At 41.5% G+C, this 21,314-nt stretch overlaps 1 protein-coding gene across 11 annotated transcripts in view; it reads left to right on the top strand.

Annotated features, from left to right (window-relative positions):
• APP (amyloid beta precursor protein) overlaps positions 1-21,314 on the top strand; it is a 190,244-nt gene that overhangs the window by 57,612 nt on the left and 111,318 nt on the right. For all 11 annotated transcript variants that reach the window (XM_075728035.1, XM_075728033.1, XM_075728027.1 and 8 more), the window contains exons 3-4: positions 10,300-10,412; positions 11,909-12,102. In XM_075728035.1, coding sequence (XP_075584150.1) covers positions 10,300-10,412; positions 11,909-12,102 — 307 coding nt within the window. The remainder of the gene's footprint in view (positions 1-10,299; positions 10,413-11,908; positions 12,103-21,314) is intronic.

The following is a 21,314-nucleotide window of genomic DNA, read 5'->3' as shown; positions in this document are numbered from 1 at the left end:
ATTGAAAACAGTTAAAACTGAACAAGGGGGATTTCTCTTTATTTGTTGTCTAACTAGTGCTGACTGGTGTTTGTTGATGGGGAAACTCCATTACAGTGCAAGAGATAGCCCTGAAGAGGTCCAGCACTCACACCTGAAACTAAAAAGCTCCTGTAAATTAAGAAGTACTTTGTCTGGGGAAGGGTATGCGTTGATCCTGTATCATTAAATGAGGAGATCACACCTCTTCAACTTTTCCTTACCATTCTTCTTTCCGTGTTGTGATTGCCAAATACGTACCCTGCACATGTGTCTCCAGCTCTCCTCATGAATTTAGAGCATGGTAGGGGCAGGCAGTTCCCCCACCAGTGGCAGGAGTTGGAGGACCAGTTGATGGGACCTAGTGGTATCCAGTGCAGCTCTGCTGGTTTCTGTCACTTGCCATGGGAACCAAGGGCACTTGACAAAGATCTGCAAGCAACTTCTCCCTCAGCAGGCTATTTTGGTATTTGTTTGGTGCTTGACTCATGCCATGTTCTACTATTGCATGTCCCACCTGGCAGTGATGTGAGCAGAACTGTAAAGGAGCTCATCAGTCATGGGAGAGATGCATCGTTGGCAGAGGACTGAAGTACATCAGTACAAGGAGTAAAGGGAATCTCAGGAAAGTCGGAAGACTACAAGGCAGGAGGCAATATTTTGAGATGCACACAAAAAAATGAAAATTCATTTTATATTTAAAAAAAAGGCCTGAAAATGATGAAAGGAATGTATTTCAGCAAAATAATTCTTCCCACCCAAGGCTTTTTCTTAGTATCCCCAATGTTTTTGCATTCACAATATCTCAACACTGGACCAATGATTCTGATATAAGGACTGTTTCAGCTGTGTACCAATGACCTTTTACTGTCCTGAATGAAATAGGTCCTTTCCTGAGGTGGTAGGTGGTCCTTTACCAAGAACACGTATGTATGGTAAGGCCAGGGTAGCGTCCCTGTTTCCTCCTCTTGAGCCTTCCGTTTCTGCTGTACCATTCTGGTAATAGGAAATCCTCAGCATACGAAGTGGGGTTCAGAAATCTTTTGATTTTCTTTCCCTTTCATTTCCCATTCCTTGCACCCCTACACCCCACACATCACTCTAAGTACTTGACAGGGATGTGTGTGCTTCAGTGTGGAAGAAAAAGAATTCAACTGTTTTGAAGGAGAAGAAATATTTATGAAGAAAACACTTCAGGTTTTGTTTTCCACAACAACTTTCGGGGGCATGGATGGTCAAGATACTCTAATCGCTTGTCCCTTGCACTTCCTTTCCAGACTGAGGTGGTGAGTGCTTTGAGGAGCAACATTTCTGTGTCTCTTTTACTGCAGCTTGCTGTAAAAAGCTACGCAGGGACAGGATGCTTTTCAAACAGAATGGTGGCAGGCGTATAACTACATCTTCCAGACAGTACTGTGTACACAGCCTGAGTACACATAGTTTTTTGTGGAGTAAAAGTGCTGTTATCTTTGAAGGTACCACTGTCCTATATCCCTCCTGATTTTTTTTTTTTCTCCTTACTTGGTTGTGGCCCAGGATACTTGAAATAGTTTTCACTGTCCCAGGATTTTGCTTGGGGAATTTTGACAAAATCTTATTAAATCTTCACAAAATGGTCTCATTAAGCCTTTCACATTTCAAATCTGTTCCTTAGAGTTTTCTAGTACTGTTTTTTTTTTTTCAGGATTATTCCTTTCTGTGAATTTTACTGACTGTTTCCCGTAGATCAAGCAATTTCCAATAAATTCTTGGATTATTCTGTCTTCCTGTTTGAGGAACCTGGTAGTTCCCTCTGGTACGCTGTATGCAGAATCAAGTGGTCTTTTCTAACTTGCTGTGGCTTCCAGCACCTTACAGCTTTTCATTCCCTGCTCTCTTTATAGCACTGTGGAAGATCTGTTTTAGCTAGACATGTTGTTGTCAGTTTAGGATGGGACCTGGAATCCCCAAAAAACAATTCCTCTGCTCCAAAAACCACTGAAACCCCCCCACCAAATGACCTGTGGCAAGCACCCACAGATGGCATCCTTCACTTCGTAATCTTTTTTTCCACTGTACGCAGCTAGGTTTCAGTCCCCAATGCACTCACCAGCCCTCCAGAGCAGCTGACCATGTCCTGTTACAGATTTATCAAATGGGACTACTGCGATGGTGGAGAGAAAAGCAAGAAGTGAATCTGAAAAGTCTGTTGGGGAGAAGAGAGGGGAAGGAAACAATAAGCAATTAAGCATGGCGTGGGGGGAGGAGAAAAGATTTTTGCTTGGGCAGCATCACGTAGGAGCTCTGTGACTGAGATGGGACGGAGTGAAGCTATCCAGAGCGACATCTCTAGACTTGATGATTCCTGCTGTTTCCTAACTCACCATTTCCAAGAAATTGGGCAGGATTATGTAATTGGGAGGGAGGGGGCTGTGTCTGCAACAAATAGTCTCTCATTTGTGGCAGAAGCTTTGGAGATGCAATCAGGGCACTGAGGAACTGGAAGGGAGAGCAACTCAATCCTGAAGTTTCTCAGCTTCCTGAGTGACTTCGCAGCCTGCTTTTGGGCCTGTTTCTCAGTAAATCATGTTTGAGAGGCTGCAATTTGATTTGTGTGGTGCAGGGTAAGAAAGTTTGCTAGTGTGGGTGGTTGGTGCGTAAAGAAAGCAAACTGAAGGGGAAACCTTTCAGATAGCCTTTTTGGGGTGACCTTTGCAGCTGGCCACACTGATAACAAGTTCTGGGAGGGTCTTTTTTGGCTTTGTGGGCCTTTAGGAAGATGGGGCAGGAGGAGGAATCCCAGCATGTGACATAACCTATGATGTTTGGGTAATGGACATTAGCACAGTTCTGTTGTACTGCATTAATGGGCAAGAGAGGGACAGAAAAGGCATCTTATTGTACTCCCAGCAAGACTTTTCCCTGAAGATCGGGGAGGTAATTGGAAAAAAGGAGAGAATTAAATGAACTTAATGCTTCAATGAACTGTTGAGGTGCTGCAGACTTTTAAGGAACGTTTATATGCTTTGTCTATAAAGATGCCAGAGTCTGTGATGATGTGTATTTGAATCTTTTTGCATGTAAACAAATGTATCCGTTATTGGCGTAATGCATCAAATCTGAATGATGCTTGCGTTCTGTCTGGAGAGAAAGACAATTTTATCAGAAAATGCAGTCAGGCAAAAAAGTAGCAAAGCGAGCAGAAATTCCATTTATGTCTATGATCAAAGAGCTACAGAGGAAGGAGGAAGAAGGTTTGAGAATAATCCTTTTTGATGTGTAGTATCTTCTGAAAATGAAGACATAATAAACACTGTGAATTACTTACAGGTATAGTTCTTGGTGTATAGTTCATTACTTCATCTGGACAAAAGTACTTTGATGGATTATATCTAAAGGAATTTAGGCCTTTAACTCCAGAGGTTTGTGTGAGTTATTTGGACTTTACAAAAATCATGGTAGAACAGGTGATATACCAAGACTGGGACCCTTTGTTGTGGTACTTATAGGGATATTCAGATGTCAGTGAGTTCATTACAGAGGGTTTTCTTTTACCTTGATCTTGTGTCCCTAGCATGGTCATATATTGTGTGCCATCACAGTGTTTGTGAAAAGTACGTTAATTGTCATGAATTTTCAAAATTGTTGTAAGAGTGTCAAGATGCTAAGGTGTAGTACAGCTAGAATTACCAGTTACTTTTTAATCTAATAGAAGAGCTGTGCTCGTTGGAAATTGTTGCCTTTTGTAGTCTAACAAATGGATAAATGTTGCAAATAGTGAAGGTGGTTTACTTGAGAGTTGCTGCATCAGGGTGTATTTGTTGCTATGTATGCTAAATAACAGAATGATAAAACACTTCTTAGTGGGTGTACTCTCCACCTTTTCAAGTATGGTTGAAAGCAGGAATACAGAGGCATTCAAGGACTTCTTTGAAGCAGAAGAAATACTAAAGCAATAGGCACTTGCTTTGATGCCATGAAAATGTCTGTTGGAGAATCACTGGCCTTACTTTTAGATGCTTAAAACATAGTGGATAGTCTTTCTCAAAAAACAATAATAGAAGAAAGCTATAGTTATGGGGAAATAACTTCTCGGAACTTTATGAGGACAAAAGGGTTGATACAGAGGTGTGTTAATGGGGTCAGTGTTGGTTTTGGCCGAGCCCGTGGAAGCCTGAAGAGCTGCAGCTGTTCCTACCTCATGCCCCAGAGATGGCTGCGCAGGTCATGCTGTCACTTACGCTCCTGCCCTTAAAATATGGGTCTGCGTTGCTGTCCATCAGCCATGCCGTGGGTCTCTTACTGAAATTCGTGCCATAGGTTACAGATAGATAAAATGGTGGAGCGGGGACAGTTTAATTACAGAGCTCTTCTTGGGGCAGTTTTATGGGCAGGAGTTAAGCCTGTTACTCATCAGAAAAACACAGGCGATCCAAGCTGCTGGGACACAGACGTCGTGTTTTGTCAGCACGACCTTGCCCTTCTCTTGGCTGGTGAATGGGTTTTAGGAAGAGGTGTCTAACTTTGGTGTTTGGGATGGGGTTGAGGGAGGTGATTTCGAGCTTTTAAGGCTGGCAGGGTGTGCGGTGCAGCACCGGGCTCTCTGCGTCCTCGCAGGAGTCCTTGCGTGCAAGCTCCTTCGCAGCCTGCCCTTTGCCAGCGACCGCCTGGGGGGTTCAGCATTGTTCGAGGCTGCTGTCAATGCTTACAAGTTACTGGGGGAGGAGGTGCAGTAGGGGGTGGTATTTGATACCCAACTGAGTACTGGTATTAATATTTGTAGCCCTTCAGAGGTAGCGGTGTAGGTAGAGATTATTTTTTACATGGCCTTTTACATACTTCCTAAACGTTGCTTCTTTTTAGCTTCCATTTAAAATTAAATTTGAAATCGGAAGAATCTACAAAGCCTTTGTTTGCTATAGGTTGTTAAAATCCTTTAAACTAGACTGAAGATATTTAACAGTCTGGCCGAACATGACTCGTGCCCAAGTTCAGAGGAGAGCCACGCTGTGGGCTGGGGCAGGAATCCCTCCCCAGGGGCTGGGCACAGCAGCAAACCTTCCTTCAAACCAGGTTTGACAGGCGTAGCCTCACCCTCTTCATCTGCAGATACTGAGTCTAAAATCTTGAAGTACTCTGTGACTGGTTCAGTGTGTTGCTAGATAATTGTGCTTACTAACTCATTTTGCTGAAAAATGACATGTATTTTTAAAGTTTCTAGCTGCTTTGCATCTTCTCTGCTTTTCCGGGCTTACGAAGAAAAGAAAAAGCATTTTCAATGAAGTGGTGTTTCTCTGCACATCAGTTGACACCAGTGTGTTTGGCTTGCACTCTGATGCAGATTGCAGCTACCCTGTAATTAGCAACCTCTAAACAAGAGAAAGCGTCATGCATGAAGACTTACATAAACATCACCATTAATAAAAGCACCTAAAGTTACATGGCTGCTTATATAAATGTAATAATGTCTGTTTAATGGAATCTGTAATAAACAAATGTGCCTGGGTAGGCACAAGAGCTGGCAGAGGTGTTACGGGGAGCTGAGCTGCTGTGCCCAGGGAGCAGGGCAGAGCAAAGCCCCACAGCAGCGGGACGGGGAAAGGCGCAGGGGTGCTCTGCTCCTTGCTCTGCTGTGCCGAGGGTGCGGGGGCTTGGGATAATCTATGGGAAGTCACAGGGAAGAGACACGGTTTCTCTGAATGTTCTCAGATAAGTATGGTGCAAGCACTTGAGCTTGTAAATTCATTTTAGCAAGGTCTTGTTCTCATCAGTGACACGGAAAATGAAGCCTTGAGTCCCAGAGCCTCAGTATGTGTGCTGCTTCCTCATGCAAAATTTAGCACAGGCTTTGTTTGAAAGTACTCCTCTGAACATAATTTGAACATGCTTATTTTCTGGTCGGGATCCTAACCATCTGCAACCATCTGATAGCAGGTGCTTGGTTTTGTCACGGATTTTGTTTTATTACCTTTATCATCTTATCTTTGGCCTCTGTTTGTGCAATGTTGGATGGATCCTCACATCCCATCTGTTTTATGCAGCGGATGGAAAATCTGATCAGGACTGTGGCTCACACAGGGTGTAGTCTTTTTATTTTGGATTACTTTGCCCTGATATCGTATCTGCAATTTGAACAGATAGGGCGGTCATCTTCTTACAGGTGTGCCTGCTTGCTGAGCCTTTTTCTTCCTGGAGAGGATTTAAATGAGAGTGTGATTAGATGCTTTCACTATAATTCTAATTCTTTTATTAGAGGTTGAGTCTTAATGTCTTTCCTGGGTCGAAAAATGAAGTTTCTGAACCAGAACTTCTGGTCTTACAGCACAAAATCTGTTGTTGTTCCAAGAGTGTTTTTCAGAGAATAGGATGTGTTTGAGTGAAGTAGGATTATTTAACAGTAAAATGTGGTGTCATAATCTCCGGCAAAACTGTCTTTGAAAAATGTGAACCACTACCCTGTTGTGATACCCCAGGATGGGACAATATGAGGAAGTCCGCTACAAACGTAATGGAGAATTGGGCATCAGGAAAGGGGATTACTGACATTAGGAAAAAACCCTAAATTTGTGAAATGAAATTAAACTGTGACTTACTACGTTGACACAATCCGTGTTCCAGTGATGTGCAGACAACGAGTACGGCAACTTAAACGTTGCTGTTAAAGACCTCAGTCTGAGTTACGAACAAGCAACTTACTTTCAAAAGGGCGAGCAGCAGATTGTCAGCCTTCAGCTAAATGTATGGTAGGCACAGGGTAGGTTTTTTGAACACGGTAATGTGATCTCTGCCCAGAATTCCCCTACAGGGCTCCTTTCTCCAGACTGATCAGAAACCCGCAAGCCAGAGAGATCTGGTTTTGTCCAGCCCTTCCCTGCAAGAGTGGGTAAGCAGCTCCTGGAAAACAAGTAGCTGTTATACTTGTGTGTTGGATCACTTGAGGGGGTTTAGTGATTTATGAGCTCACCAAAAGACAAATTGTGCTTTTGTGGTTCATTATTAGAGGACCTCAGCAGAGCACAGATGTACTGCTGTATTTAAAATACAAGAGAAGCAGAAGGCGGCAGAAAAATACGGGGGGGCGGAGGGGGAAATGGTAAATGTAAGCCTGACAGAGGTAGTGCCAGTGGTGGTGGTAGTACCAACCCCTCATTGGTTCAGATTCGATACAAATTTGGCAAACCCCTCTGTCCATGGTGTGGTAGCGTTTTAGCCATTGCTTCCCTGGGGAAGGCATTGCGGGAGGTGGGTGAGGTGCTGGTAGGGATGGCGCAGGGCCAGGGAGGCTTTTAAGGCAGTGCTGCTGCCTGGGAAAATGCTCATTCAATTTGAGCCTCGCAGGCAGGGTGTCAAGGACAGCCCGGTGTGGTGTAAGTTGGTGTGTTGCTGTATTGGAAGGAAAAATAATTCTGGAATTGAATTGTGTGTTGTGATCCCAAGCACTGGGCAGTGGAAATTACAACCAGTGCTGGGCTGGGATGCTCCATCAGTCAAAAAAATGTGCAGAAAAACCCAGAAACCCAACCAAAACCCAAACACAACAAAACCAGAAAAAACATTCAAAGCTTTGCGTTTCAACTTCAGTGATAACTATAATAAAATGAATGAAAAAAGTTTCCAGGGTGTGAGCTCTGTGTGTGTAAATAAGGGCAGAATTAAATCTCATTTGTAGTAAAAAATTGACTTGAGTGCAATAGAAATCACATGCAAAGTTGTGAATGATTGCTACTACTCAGATTTTCACAACTCTAAATAATTCATTATAATTCTGTATAATGAAGGGATGTGACATTAAACAACCACCCTTCTTTCCTTCTGAAAACCAGAGGGGGCTTGTTCCAATGAATTGTTTATTTCTGTGAAATTCAGCAATTGATTTCAAAATGGAGCTTCACTTGAAATGAGAATTTGGCTTACCGTGAGGGTGCTGTTACCTTATTTTGAAGGGATCTAATTTGCACATTCTGTGTATAAAAGTCAAATCTAATACTGTACTTTCAATTATATCAAAATGTCTAACATTTCTGTAGTATTTTGATAGATGTTGGTTGATATAATCAGACAGTAATTTTTTTTTTTTTAAATTACATACTGTTAATGATGCTACAGCCCAGGTTGCGTTCCCCAGAACTTTTGATGTATAGCTTTGCATTTTATATTTGGTGGCTGTAACTCAGTGATACATCAGTATTTGTTACTTTTGCTGAAATAATGTAAGCTTATTTTTTCGCGCAGTGAGGTATAGTACCATTAATTGCCTTCTAACTTTGCACGCACAGTATTCTGACAACATTGCAGGGTGTTAGGGCGAATGGAATAGCTTCGTGAAGGGGTTGCCAGAAGTCAGAGAGATGACACAGGGTTGCATGCGTGATTGTGTGCATAGCTTCTGCAGTCTGATCTAGTTCGCTGGAGTAAAATGCACTCCAGGATTTGTTTGGTTTTGTTTTATAGATATGTTTGCTATAAAGACTGCTCTGAATGTTCTGCATGCTTGACCAGCCAGCATAGTATAACCACAGTTCTGTATGAAGTCCTATGTCCTAGGAGAGCAAAGTCAACATAGGCTGTGAGTCTTCAGCAAAACACCCCTGTGCTTGCTTAGTGCTCAGGTACTCGGCTAAATTGAAGCATTAGCAATTACTTATGTTCTGAGTGACTTTGGGTATGTGGCAGGATGATCCCCTACAAGTACAGTTAAAAACAAGGTGCAAATTTATTCAAATTTCAGTGCAAGATTTGGATCTGATACCACTGGGAGCAGAGACTTTGTTAACAGAAGCTGCAGATTTTGTGTTTTGGGTTACCAAAAAGGGTGTTAACTCAATACTTTTGCAAGTGTATTTTGGACACCTCTAGAAGGCATTTCTGTTAATAATTTGCAAGCATTAGAGTATGTCACTGAAGGGTAAAGATAACAAAATCCTTTTTTCCCTAGTAAACTAACTGACTGGCTTTTAAAGGCTTCAGATCAAAAGCACTGAAATACAGCAAGGAATTTCATGTGAAATACAAGTCTTGGTGATTAGCAAAGGTATATACATCTATTTGCTGAACTCTGCTTTCTCCCAATGCATTGGGTGTTGATTATTTTTAAAACTGACTTTTTAATTACAAGCCTGAAGGGCCACTTCATCAGCTCCCTGAGACGACCCTCTACTGAACAGCAAACTTGTAGTCATCTCTTTTTGATTAATTAACCTGTTGTTATATCCATGCAGGCATTGGGCCACCTTGGTTTGTTCATTTAGCACACACAGGCTGTAGTTTTTTGGAGGTTACAGGCAAATGTGCATTCAGGGAGCTGATGATTTATGCCAGCTGAGTCATGTGCTTTCACAATCCAGTGTCTGTTCAGTATATCGGCTTTTCAAAAGTACTCTGTAATTTTTCCTTTAAAAAATATCTTTGAGGGGGTTTGGGGTTATTTAATTGCAATGCCAGAATTGTACAGAATTACAGTGACTTTAGTCTAATAAATCATGTTACTTATCAGCTGAGTTTCTTCTTAATTCGTTAGTACTGAAGCTGTGAGCATTGTTTATTTCATTAGCTTGTAAATTTTAGTCTTACTGCTGGAGACAGTACCATCTCTTTGGTCAGTTATGTCCTTGGTAAAGAGCCTTTTTTCCCCACTTCAATCTGAGCAGCTACTCAGGTGATCCATGAATCATCTTGTTCCCTGGCTGATGAGCTCCACTTGCTCATCAACCTTCTGGGCTAGCCTGAATTCATCTGGCTGATGAAATGAGCTTGCAATAAAGAGGCTGCATCAACAAAAATAACTAAGTGGACTGTGTTGCTGTTAGTGCTGTAATTCAGTAGAAATACTCTTGAATTGTTTGAAACAACGTGTTCGTGTCAGATTTGTTTTGTGTGGAAAAACAAAGTATTTCAAAACACTTCAAACTGGCTCCCTACCGCTACTGAGATGCAAAATGTGATTTTCCCTCCCCATCCCTGCACTCCCCTTCCAGGAGCTGGATCCACCAACTCCTGACTTCATGTTGCACCACACACGTCTTCAATGGGTCCTGCAAGTTTCACACTGGATATATGGAAGTTAGCGTATTACGCTAAAGTTTTCATAATCTAATACATCTCTGAGATCAAAGGCAGGACGTACTTTTAAAATGAAAGTTTGCAGAAGGTGATAGTGGAAGCACTGTTTAGAAGCTGCAAACAGACCCTGCCACTCATTCATGAAATATGCCCTATGCCTAGCTAACGGTTTAAAAGGATGAGGTACTGGAAGCAAAATTAACATTTTTGGTTTTTGTGTTTGTTGGTTTTTTTTCCTTTCAGTGGGTGAGTTTGTGAGTGATGCCCTTCTGGTACCAGACAAGTGCAAGTTCCTTCACCAGGAAAGGATGGATGTGTGTGAAACTCACCTGCACTGGCATACCGTTGCCAAAGAGGTATATTCATCTGTCTTAAAATTTCCTGCCTGCCTTCTTTAGAGGTGCGTCACTCTTCTGAGGATGAGTTTAAATATAGCAGTGACATGGAAAACAAAAAGCAGTACTTATGTATGTTTGAGCGAATGGCTTTTTGTTCTGCTTTGTAAGGTAGGAAATAGGAGTCACTGTGCTGAGCACATCGGAGTCCGTTATTGGATACTTAATGTTGACCTTTGAACATCGACCCTGTTTCATAGCACTGGTTTTTTTCCCCACATCCACTCACACACCCACCATGTTTTCTGCCTCCCCCGGCTTCCTGTGTTAGTGCTGCCCTGGAACTAAAGATTGATCGCTGATGCCTAGGCTTTGCCTTTGTCATTGTCCTCAATATGGATATTGGTATGCCAGGTGCTTCACAGAGATCAAACAGGCCTCAAAGATTGCCGTATGTGAAATTCAGCATAAAAGGGTAGGAGAGCTGATAAGGCATAGGACTAGCCAAAGACATTTTGCAGTCAAGCACAGAGTTTTTACAATTTACCAGTGCTTTACTGAAAACAAAAATAAACCTAATGTTATAATTGCTAATGCATTTTGGACATTTTTGTCCTTATGGAGAAAGGCTGTAGGAATAAAAACTGAGATGAGCTTCAAGACGATTTATGGCTGCTATTTGGTTTGGAACCTCTTAATTTGTATGTTATCTCGCCTTCTGGAGATCAAAATTGAAATGTGCTTAGCAGCTTTTCAGATTTTCAGTTCTTGTTTGAATCATACTGTTGCCCCTCAAATGAAGTGTTTAAAGCACCAACCTTCGTGTTGGCAAATTCTAGTCCTTTTTAAGTACTTGCAAACTTGGAATGGCGTAGCCTAGGAAAACATCATCACTGTGCACATCTGAACTAGTTTCCTTTTTTCACCTGTCCTACATCACTGTATCTTTCTGTCCTACATCACTATATCTTTAAGGTATAATTATGCATGACTGACTGTTTTCCAGACAAGGCTAGGAGGTACTGTATTGGCAGAGGTGTCAGCCAGATACCGTGTTTCCAGTATATCAAATATTTTAAATGTTAATCTGTCTTGCAATAAACTCTTTAATAGCATTAATACATCAGGATCAGGATTAATACATCAAATTATCATTCTGCCTTTGACTTTTCTGTTTATGAGGCAGAGCCTGTGAGGATTTCAGGCAAGAGGATATGGAGTTGTCAAGTATACAGGAGGAGACAAGTCTTTCTGTACTGGCAAACACTAAAGGGCAGGGGAAGGGAGAGCTTGTTTTTTACAGTGGTCAAACGGACACAGGTAGGGAGCTACCTGCAGTGCAGGTAGTGAGTGCACACATGACCACTCTAAATCGTGTTTCAAAATTCAGAGATCCTGCAGTTCACCAGCTTCAACTTCCTAAGGCAGTATGCAACCCCGTATGGTTTCTTGAGGTCTGCGACATTTTTTCTGGCTTCCTCCATGGCAATATTGTTGCTGTTTTCTATTTTCTGTAGTCCTGTAGCGAGAAGAGTATGAATCTGCATGACTATGGCATGCTGCTGCCCTGTGGAATTGACAAGTTTCGTGGTGTGGAGTTTGTTTGCTGCCCGTTAGCAGAGGAAAGCGACAATCTTGATTCAGCTGATGCTGAAGATGATGATTCAGATGTCTGGTGGGGAGGCGCAGATGCAGACTATGCAGATGGAAGGTAAGAGTGACTTTCTACGCTTCAACTTGTTATTAACTGCTTACTAAAGATGCCAAAAATCTGTCTAAAAGACCTCAGTGCGGAAGAGTCACTGCTCCTTATAAGTGAACTCGCAGCTACAACAGTTGAAAACATCAGTGTTCTTCTCATTTATGTTTAACTTTCTACAGAAAAGCTTATTGTTAATATAGTTATTGTGCTTTTGATACCTTCATCTTTTCCTCAGTGACAAGTATTGCCATATTTATAACAAAAATGCTTAAATACATCCTCTTTGACAACTAAATGACAAATACTGTACTCTTAAGATGCTTCATGTGCAGTCTGGGGTACTGCAGCCAATACTCAGCCAACTTAACCATTGGAGGTTTTGAAATGTCTTAATTCATAATAGGCATTAGCTGTGTGCCATTATTACCACAAGAATATGTTTCTGCTGACAATTACTTTCTAAATACAATGTAAAAGAAAATCTGTTTTAATATCTAGCCTTTGACAGATTCATTAATATGCTACTGTTAAGTTGGAGGTTTCCTTTGCAAGACAACAGTGGATGGGAAAATACCATGCTTGTCTTTACCCTTTAATATCCCCTGTGCACGTAGGCTGATTTTGAGCCAAATATGGGTTATGACTGTGTTGTAACTCAGTGGTCCGCTGCTGTCAAAGCCTTTTCATATCACTCTCTTGAGTGTGTTAGCAGTTGTGAGAACAAAGTACAATGTTATGCCCTTGCAGCTGAATTCAAACAACTCTAAGATGGCCTTCTTCATAAAACTAAGCTCTACATTCAAATTCTGTTTGTGCTCCCTAGGCTTCCATCACTTCATACTGTGCTAATGCAGTGTTTCTGCTTCTTAGGTGATGATACTGCATCTTTTACAAATAATACACAAAATCAGAAACTTGGGGCATATTACAAGTGGTTTCAAAGAGAACCCTGAAAAAAATGGGAACTGAATGAAATTAATAATGTGGAAAGTTAATAGTTCTGAATTGCATTAAGTTTGGGGTTTTTTAATAATCCAGAAGGAAAGAAGTTCAGGAACAGTGTAGAGATGAAGGACAGAGATTGAATTGCTGTGATTTGGTGCAAAGAAGTGGCATTAAGACAGTGAAAAATTAGAAACCATGTCATGGTGGGCATCTAAATCTTTCCTGACAAAGCATTAGCATTAGTAAGTGTTGCAGGTAAGAGTTCTTTGTGAATAATGGAATAAGTTTAATTAAAATAAATATTTCCCTGTTGTAATTTCCAGTTTTCTTTCATAAATGGGACTGAATGGTCAGGGTTGTTTGATGCAAGAAACCTGCGTCAGGCAGCGTTGCATCTTCCACCTTGACAACTTCAGGCTTTTTTCTGACTTGTACTTCCAGCAGCTGTCGAAGTGTCACAATTTATAACCCTTTCAGTGGGATTTGTAAATCAGCCTTCGGACTGTTGCTGTGTCACTTACTGTATATTTCGTTTAGATTTTGATTGGAATATGTTCTTTTAGAATAAGACATGAGTACAGACCTTGTTCTAATTGAGACGAATTTGCTTTTTTTCATCTCATATATACACACACACACACACACGATGGATACATAGATCTATCTTATATACCTATTACCTGTCTTTTCTATATATCTTATATTTATTATATATCCCTATATATAAAATGCATAGATATAAAACTTCTTTCATATATCTTCATAAAGATTCCTAAAATATTTTAAATAAAAGAGCTCACAGGGCTGTACATAGAGTAGTTTTGTTTGTAAGACAGATGTCCCTTTTATTTCTGTCTTTTTCATGTTTGTCACTGAACATTTAATTTACTCTTCTAGTCCGTTTTGTTCCTCATAAAGCAGTTTAATACCTGAAGAGTTCAAGAATAACTTAATAAATTTTTTATCCTTTAGGAATAGGAGCTGTTAATTGCATTTGAATCCATTTCTGAAGTTCCAAGCAAATACTGATATTTATACTGATTTTTTTTTTTTTTTTCCCCACATCCCCTCCCATAGAAGTGCATGCAAAAGGGAGATTGAAAGGATCCTTTTATGGGGCACTTGTACTTCAACTGCAGATGAAGAGCCAAGCAATTTGTAGTTCTTTTACACTGACTCACTCATGTTTCTTGCTGCCTCTTCAGCTTCCCAACTGCATTTAAACTGTGTGTACTGGAGCCAGAAATACACTTGAAATTTAGTCGTATTTAAAAAAAAAAAAAAATTACTCATTTCCCATGCAGCAGTAGGTGGTAGTTCAAATTTTGTGCATGTATGTTCATACATATATTGAGCATATGTTTGTGTGTATATAAATACACATATATATATGCCTTAGTCCTAAGCTGATTGTGAGGGAGGAAGGGGGTGAAAGGAGTGTAAAGTAGGGGAATGCTTTCCTAATGCTAAATCCCCAGTATTCTCTGCTATTAAAGCACCTCTGTTTGAAGTGCTTGCTTAAGTCTACATTTTTCACCGTACACGGGTGATCTCACACTGATGTTTGCTTTGTCTTGAAGCCTTCCAAACAGTTTAAAATCCCTTTGTGTGTAAGTACATCCTTGGCGTGAAACTGCGTGAAGGGAAGGGAAGGGGCCTGGTAGCTTGTGTACCAGCTAACACCAACCCCACTGCTCAGCAGCTTTGAAGCAAAGCCCTCCGTCAGAGGAGGTTTGGGTTCTTCATGGAGCCCCTCTCTGGGCAAGGAGCGGGTACGCTGTTAGCAAATCAGTTGGGCACAGTATCCATCGAAGTAGTTTCCTCACTCAGGAATCTTGATAGCTTTTACTTGGGTCAGATCAACTGAGTGCAAGTTGTTGGCATCTTCCAGTTGATGGTTTTTAACGCACGCAGGGTGCGCTCCAAATCGTGAGACGCATACTGTGCGTTTCAAGGGGGGCACTCAGTCGTTCCGGGGAATTCTTGTGTTTGCTTGCTGGTCGTTTTTGTGGCCACTGCTACAAGTACTTTGTTCATGCAAAGATATGAAAATTAGAAGATAGGAGCCGGTCCTTAAGGAGAAGGATTTCATGCTGTTACTCTGCCATGGGTTTGTGGCAGGAATTCCACAGCATTCCTCTTGCAGCAATTACTGGCTCAACTTCTGTTACCCATTTCTACTCAGAAATTATGATTTCTGGCTAAAATTAGTTGCCAATACCACATGACTACTTCAGTAATTGCTCTTTCTTCTATGTTTTTGTTTCGTTAAGATCTGGGTTTGGTTCTGTTGTACAAGATAGGGCCTTTTAGATGCTTTTGCCATGTATACCTCAATATATTCAGTATTTAGAATTGCTAAGTGGTCCAGCTAGAACATAACCCACTCCTTGCACCTAAGCAGAAACCAGTCTGCTGTAAATGACCCCAGCTGCAGGATTTCATATTCCTTGTTTCTCATGTCTGGCTGTGGAGCCTTCTGCTTGATAGCTCTGGGTTTATCTTGCCCTGCCTGTGCCTGGTGCCTCTCCTGGGGGGCAAAACCTCCAGGCTGGCTGCTTCACGCACCCATCTCTGTAAAGCGATACCATAAAATTTTGGGCCCAAACCCCATCAGTGGGTGGTGGCACAGTGACTCCTATGTGCCTCAGTGCATGGGCCTTCGGAAGGGCTGTGGCTGCTTTAAGACACCCAAGTCAAAGTGAAGGTGGTGTGTTTGAGGTAGAGGTGCCAACCTGAAAAGTAAATGATTATATCCTCGTTTCTCAAAACTCCTGCCATGACAAAGCAGAATCCAACAAATGTAGGTGATGTATTTTGAAGTAACTTTATATCTCAGACTATTCGAATCTAAATTTTAAAATACTCGCATTTATGATTCTGAATATCTAGAGAAAACCACATTGCAGCCATTCATTTTGTAAACGCCCTTTTTCAGACTGTCTCGTGTTTTTACCCCCAACAGTTGTCTCTGGAGCACTGCATTTTCTTTTTTGTTTTGTCGTGGGTGTTTTCTTCTGCACAGGAGGAAGCAAAGCTCAGCAGCACGTTGTATCCACTCCATCGGAGGGCACGTGGAGGCAGCTTGGGCTGTGGTGCCGTCACAGACGGGTGCTCTTCCTGCCCGGCATCTGACCACCGCCTGGGTCTGGGCGTAAAAAGATGTTGTTTGCCTTCTGCTGTGGCTTGTTGGCAGTACTTGGAGAAAGGAGGGAGGGTGCATTTTGGTGACAGATGTAATATAGAATCATAGAATCGTTTAGGTTGGAAAAGACCTTTAAGATCATCCAGTCCAACCATTAACCTACACTACCAAGTCTACTCTAAGCCAATCAAGGGTAGACTAGACTAAACCATGTCCCGAAGTGCCACATCTACCCGTTTTTTGAACACTTCCAGGGATGGTGACTCCACCACCTCTCTGGGCAGCCTGTTCCAATTCTTGACCACCCTTTCCATAAAGAAATTTTTCTTAATTTCCAACCTAAACCTCCCCTGGCGCAGCTTAAGCCCATTTCCTCTTGTCCTATCTTTATCTACTTGGGAGAAGAGACCAACACCCACCTCACTACATACCCCCTGTTTGTTCATGAGGCCAAGAGGCAGGATCTGCCCATGCTTTTGAAATTACATCAGGTCATGCTCGTCCTGAAATAGCGTCTAACTCTGACTAAGAGGTCACGAGCATTTTCCAGCAGTGGCATTCCTTCCTGTTATCCACACCTTTAATTAAAATTTACCTTGAAGACTGCCTGAGGGGCAGCCAGATGCAGGTGTTGGCTTTCAGTGTAGCTGCAGAGCTCTCCCTGCACAGCTACAGCTCAGTCAAGTGACCTGCAAGGTCTGGCTGCCCTTGAGACTCGGCACAGCCTTGTGGCCCTCCTGCCTGTACCTGGGCACTTTGGCGTCCTTGGTATCCAAGGCTGAACATCTTTAGGAGTGATGACCAAGCTGGAAACTTCCAGGTTTCTCTGTCTACATCTGTCTCATACCTGCCTGTCCTCATCTTCCCGTCACTGTGCACGAGACCTCCCGGGCTTTCCTTCCCACCGGGGAAACAGGCTGCTGTCTTTGCCCTTCTTTCACAGCAGGGAAACTGAGGCATGATAAGTCTCGCTCTTGAGGTTATATGGAAAGCTTTCTTTAAGCAGGAGCAGAAGACAGTGCCTTAACTTCAGCCAAGTATCATTTTTCTAGATGATCTGAACATATTTTCAAGGTCCAAAATAGGAGGTTTAATTCCTCATTGTTTTTCCCTCAGCAAGTTAGGCCAAATTAATTTTGTCTGTTTGGTGTATAAAATGTATGCTCAGGCTGATGTAATGTTTGGGTAGTGTTGTAAATGTCGTATTGTAGGGAATAGTGTATTTCATAAGGGTCTGGTTTACAGTTTCTCATAAACTTCTGCCAAGTGAAGTTTTATGGTTTGTTCATACTTGCCATTAGGATAGTTAATATGGTATGTTTTTTACTACAATAAATAATCCAAAAGGGTGCAGTCCACTTTGTGCTGATAATTAGGCATCTCTGAAATAAAACTAAAATAAATTTGTGCCATATAGCATGGTAATCATGTTTTTCTCTGGGTTTGCAACCCTGTACCAGACTGAGCTTAAGGATGAGTGCTCATCTCCCAGATGCTGCAGAAAAGTAATTCAAGTGCTGTATCCTTTTTGACTCCATAAAGAGGGTTTTTTGGTCAATAGTATCTGTTTTTACTTAATTGCGTCCTTCAACTCTAATCCAAGAAACCTGAAAGGCTTTTAAAACTTGACAATTTTTTGTAATGGTGAAAGCAGCATTGTATATGTGCCTGTTATGCTGAATAGTTTCCAGGTGAGACCCTATGTTTTTAATTATCAGTCTTGTTCTAGGATTTGGGGAAGAGGAGTCACAGGGGCCTGACAGATTTGCTTTGCTGAGTAATTTGTTAGAGATCCTCACTTGACAGGGAGGAAGCATACATTTAATTTCTTTCACTTTCTAGCTCTTTTTATGTCTTTATCTATGACTTTAAGTGGTACAAAGATGTCAACACGCATTTTACCTAGTGTCTTCCCTTCAGAAATGTCTGCGAGTTAACCTCAGCATCAAATTAGTTACAACTGAAATTCCCCAGAGTGCTGTCATTAAATCACGATGTCACAAGGTGTGTTTAAATTGGCCACGGTCATATATTGCCCTGACCTGATATAACAACACACTGAGTCCTTGGGGTATGTCAGCCTACTGCCTTGACACAAAGTAGGCAGACAGGCATTTGGGATGTCTGCCTGTGGCACACGTTGATGAAAAATGCCTAAGTTTAGATGGTGACACATAAGTATATATACAAGAGTTAAGTATAAGAATTCTTAAAAGTCAAATTTAATGGGGTTTAGTCATTTCTATACTTGGGAAATTCTCTTTCCTTTTGCAAGTGTAGCTTTGACTAGCTACTGCTTAATTCCTTTTGTTTAGGTCTCTGTTTGCCAGCGCAGTGGGGGATTTAATGCAGGCAAGAGTCAGGAAGCTGTTGATGTTTTAATTGCGAAAGCAGGTGAAAGCAGGTAAATGCTACAACCAGCATGGCCATTCTTTAGTGTTCTCTGTGCTTACGGTGTTCATCGACAAGGACTATCCAAAACATGGAATCCTCTTGCCCCGTTTCTCCCCATTACATCTCCCTGTGTCCCTCTCACCCTTCTTTTTCCCCTGCTTATATCTTCATCAGCCCCCAGAAAATGTATTTGGACAGCATGAAAGAAGAGCCTTTAGGGGATTGTTTGACCCGGGCATATTTCTGGCCATTGCATACTAACTGATCAGGGAGATTACGAAAAAGCAACCAAAACACTCTTAATCTTCCTTATGTATTGCTTGGATGGGTACTTCAGTCTCTTTGGCGTTTGAACTACAGCTGGAAGAAACAAACACGGCTTGAACATGGAGAAAAAGATTGGCAAAACTAGGAGGATTCAGGTGGTTGTGTTGATATGCATTGCCTCCTCCCATTTCAAAGAGAGGTTTCTGTGTTGCATCCCCAGAGACCCTTAATGTACAGGCTTTCAACCATATGTGTTGTGTGCTGTCCTTCGTTGAAGTACGCCTGCAGGGAGGCCAGCCGTCCGCAGACTCTTACACCTGCAGAGTGAAGCCCTGCCGTGGCCGCGTGGACCCTGGGGTGTCAGAGTCCCCATGCAGTGGGGAAGTGCGGCACGCCTGAGGAAGAGTGAGGCCTGGGGCGTTGTCTGGATATAGAGCACTATTGATACAGAAATCAGGGCGGGGGGTAGATCTTTCTGAGATTCTTACTACTTAAAACCTTCAATTTCTACCTGATTCTTCGTACTTATATCTAGTATGTAGTGACATTATGTTTCTTGACCATTTTTCCCTCCTCCTCCTCCTCCTCCTCCTCCTCCTCCTCTCCCATTGTTCTTAATGTTGTCTTGCAGCATTGAGTCAAAAAGCTGGGACTTAATTGGAAGTCCGGCTCTGAGCCCAAAAGATTTGTCTGAAGAACATAGAAATGGGATATTTGGAGTCCTTTTGAAGTTTTTGCTGTTCTAAAGCTAAAAAAGTGTCATTGATCAAGAAAAAAGAAGGTGCCGCGGCTAAATTCTTCATTGGAAACACACTCACTGGAGGAAAAAGAAAATTAACATTTTGTCTCTGTTGAGTATCCATCTGTTTTCAAGCCATCTTGTCATTCGTGTCAAAACAAACAAGTTCTTGTTGATGTAAGCTTTTTCATTAAATTGGAAAGTAAATTTCTAAAATTTCAGTGAGAAATGCTCCAGTGAGAACCTCCTAAATGATTCTTTAAAAAAACCAAAACATTAAAGAAAAAAAATCCACCCCAGACTTCCCAAGCACTTGAGCTAGTAAAGCTAAACCAGACGTGAAGTTCGACGAAGGCTCTGTACTGCAGGTTCTGACTTTAAAAGCAGGAAATTACTTGCGTTTGGATGTATAAAAAGATTTCCCTCTTTCCATAGTGTGCAGACTGAGCTGTAGGCTGTTCATACCCCTGAAATTTAAGGAAAACTGAACCTTGTGCCAGCAGTGGTATGTATGCCTATTGCGGTGGTTCAGGGTCTGCTCGGTGGGGAGCTCAGTCGTCCGTGACATGGGAGCAGCGTTCAGGGGTGCAGCCAGGGGCAGCGTTCTCATCAGCTGTCCTAATACAAATTGTTCCTAATTGGGAGTCAGTGCCCTGAAATGAACGCTAGGAATTACAAACTTGCTTAGTTTTTCATGCCTTTTCCCCCTCCCCTGAAATTTGCCTTAAGTATAGGTTAATGCCAGTTATTGAAATAGGTGAATTTTGCACTACGTGAATTGTCCATCACTAAACTGGTATTGTAGAGAAACTGAATTCATTTGGGGAGATGGTGTGGAAGGTGTTCTGATTTTTGCAATATAATATTTCAGCTAATTGATTGGAAGTTCATATCTTCTTGATTTTTGTAATAGAACTGTTAGAAACTGAAATAGAAGAAAATGCTTTATACCTGTTCTAAAACATTATTAACGGTACAGCTTATCTAAGAACTTCTGTATTTTAATGATAAAACCTAATTGCTTTTCTTTATAAATGAAACTAAGGCATCACCAAATTGTAGGCATAATGTTACTGCTTATGTTGAGTAACTCCAGAACTATTTTGCCCTATTCGCATATGTTATATGCTATTAGCATATTCTGTGTCTCACATTCTTACATTAATTCGGTTTGTCTCTCATGTTGGCTGTTACTTAATATTCAGGTAGTTCATGATATATTTTTAATAACAATTTTTTTCCTTTTTAATGTGGAGGTTGTTAAAATAAAATTCAGAAAGCGTAGAGACACCAGAGCATTAATGACTCTAGAAAGATTGGTAACTGTTGGATTTCTTCTTAGGACAAGTAAAGTTAGAATGGAATTGATGAAACAGCGGATTGCTTTGGGAGGTAATTACAGCGATGCTGAGCTAGCAAATCCAATCACCATTTGAGTATAAAGCATTAACTGAAGTGATGGATGAGGCTATGGGTGGAGAGAATTAATCTAATTGAGGAAGTGATGAGTAGAAGATAGCCAGGCTTTCATGACCCCTGATGAAAGCAGTTTGCTAGCTGTGCAGGCTACCTATATGTCTTAAGTGAATGTTGGGCTTGTTTCAGGAGGTTAATGGCATCAAACCTGCACGTTTAGTAGAAGGTTGACTTACAGAGAAGGGTTACTTTTTTTTGACCTCACAAAACAGAGCCATTGGCTGCTGTGTTTTCCTTAAGTAGTAGGCAAAAATT

Source organism: Pelecanus crispus, chromosome 1 (assembly GCF_030463565.1).
Source record: "Pelecanus crispus isolate bPelCri1 chromosome 1, bPelCri1.pri, whole genome shotgun sequence".
NCBI classification, from domain to species: Eukaryota; Metazoa; Chordata; class Aves; order Pelecaniformes; family Pelecanidae; genus Pelecanus; species Pelecanus crispus.
This window is presented reverse-complemented; position numbering and strand designations above follow the sequence as displayed.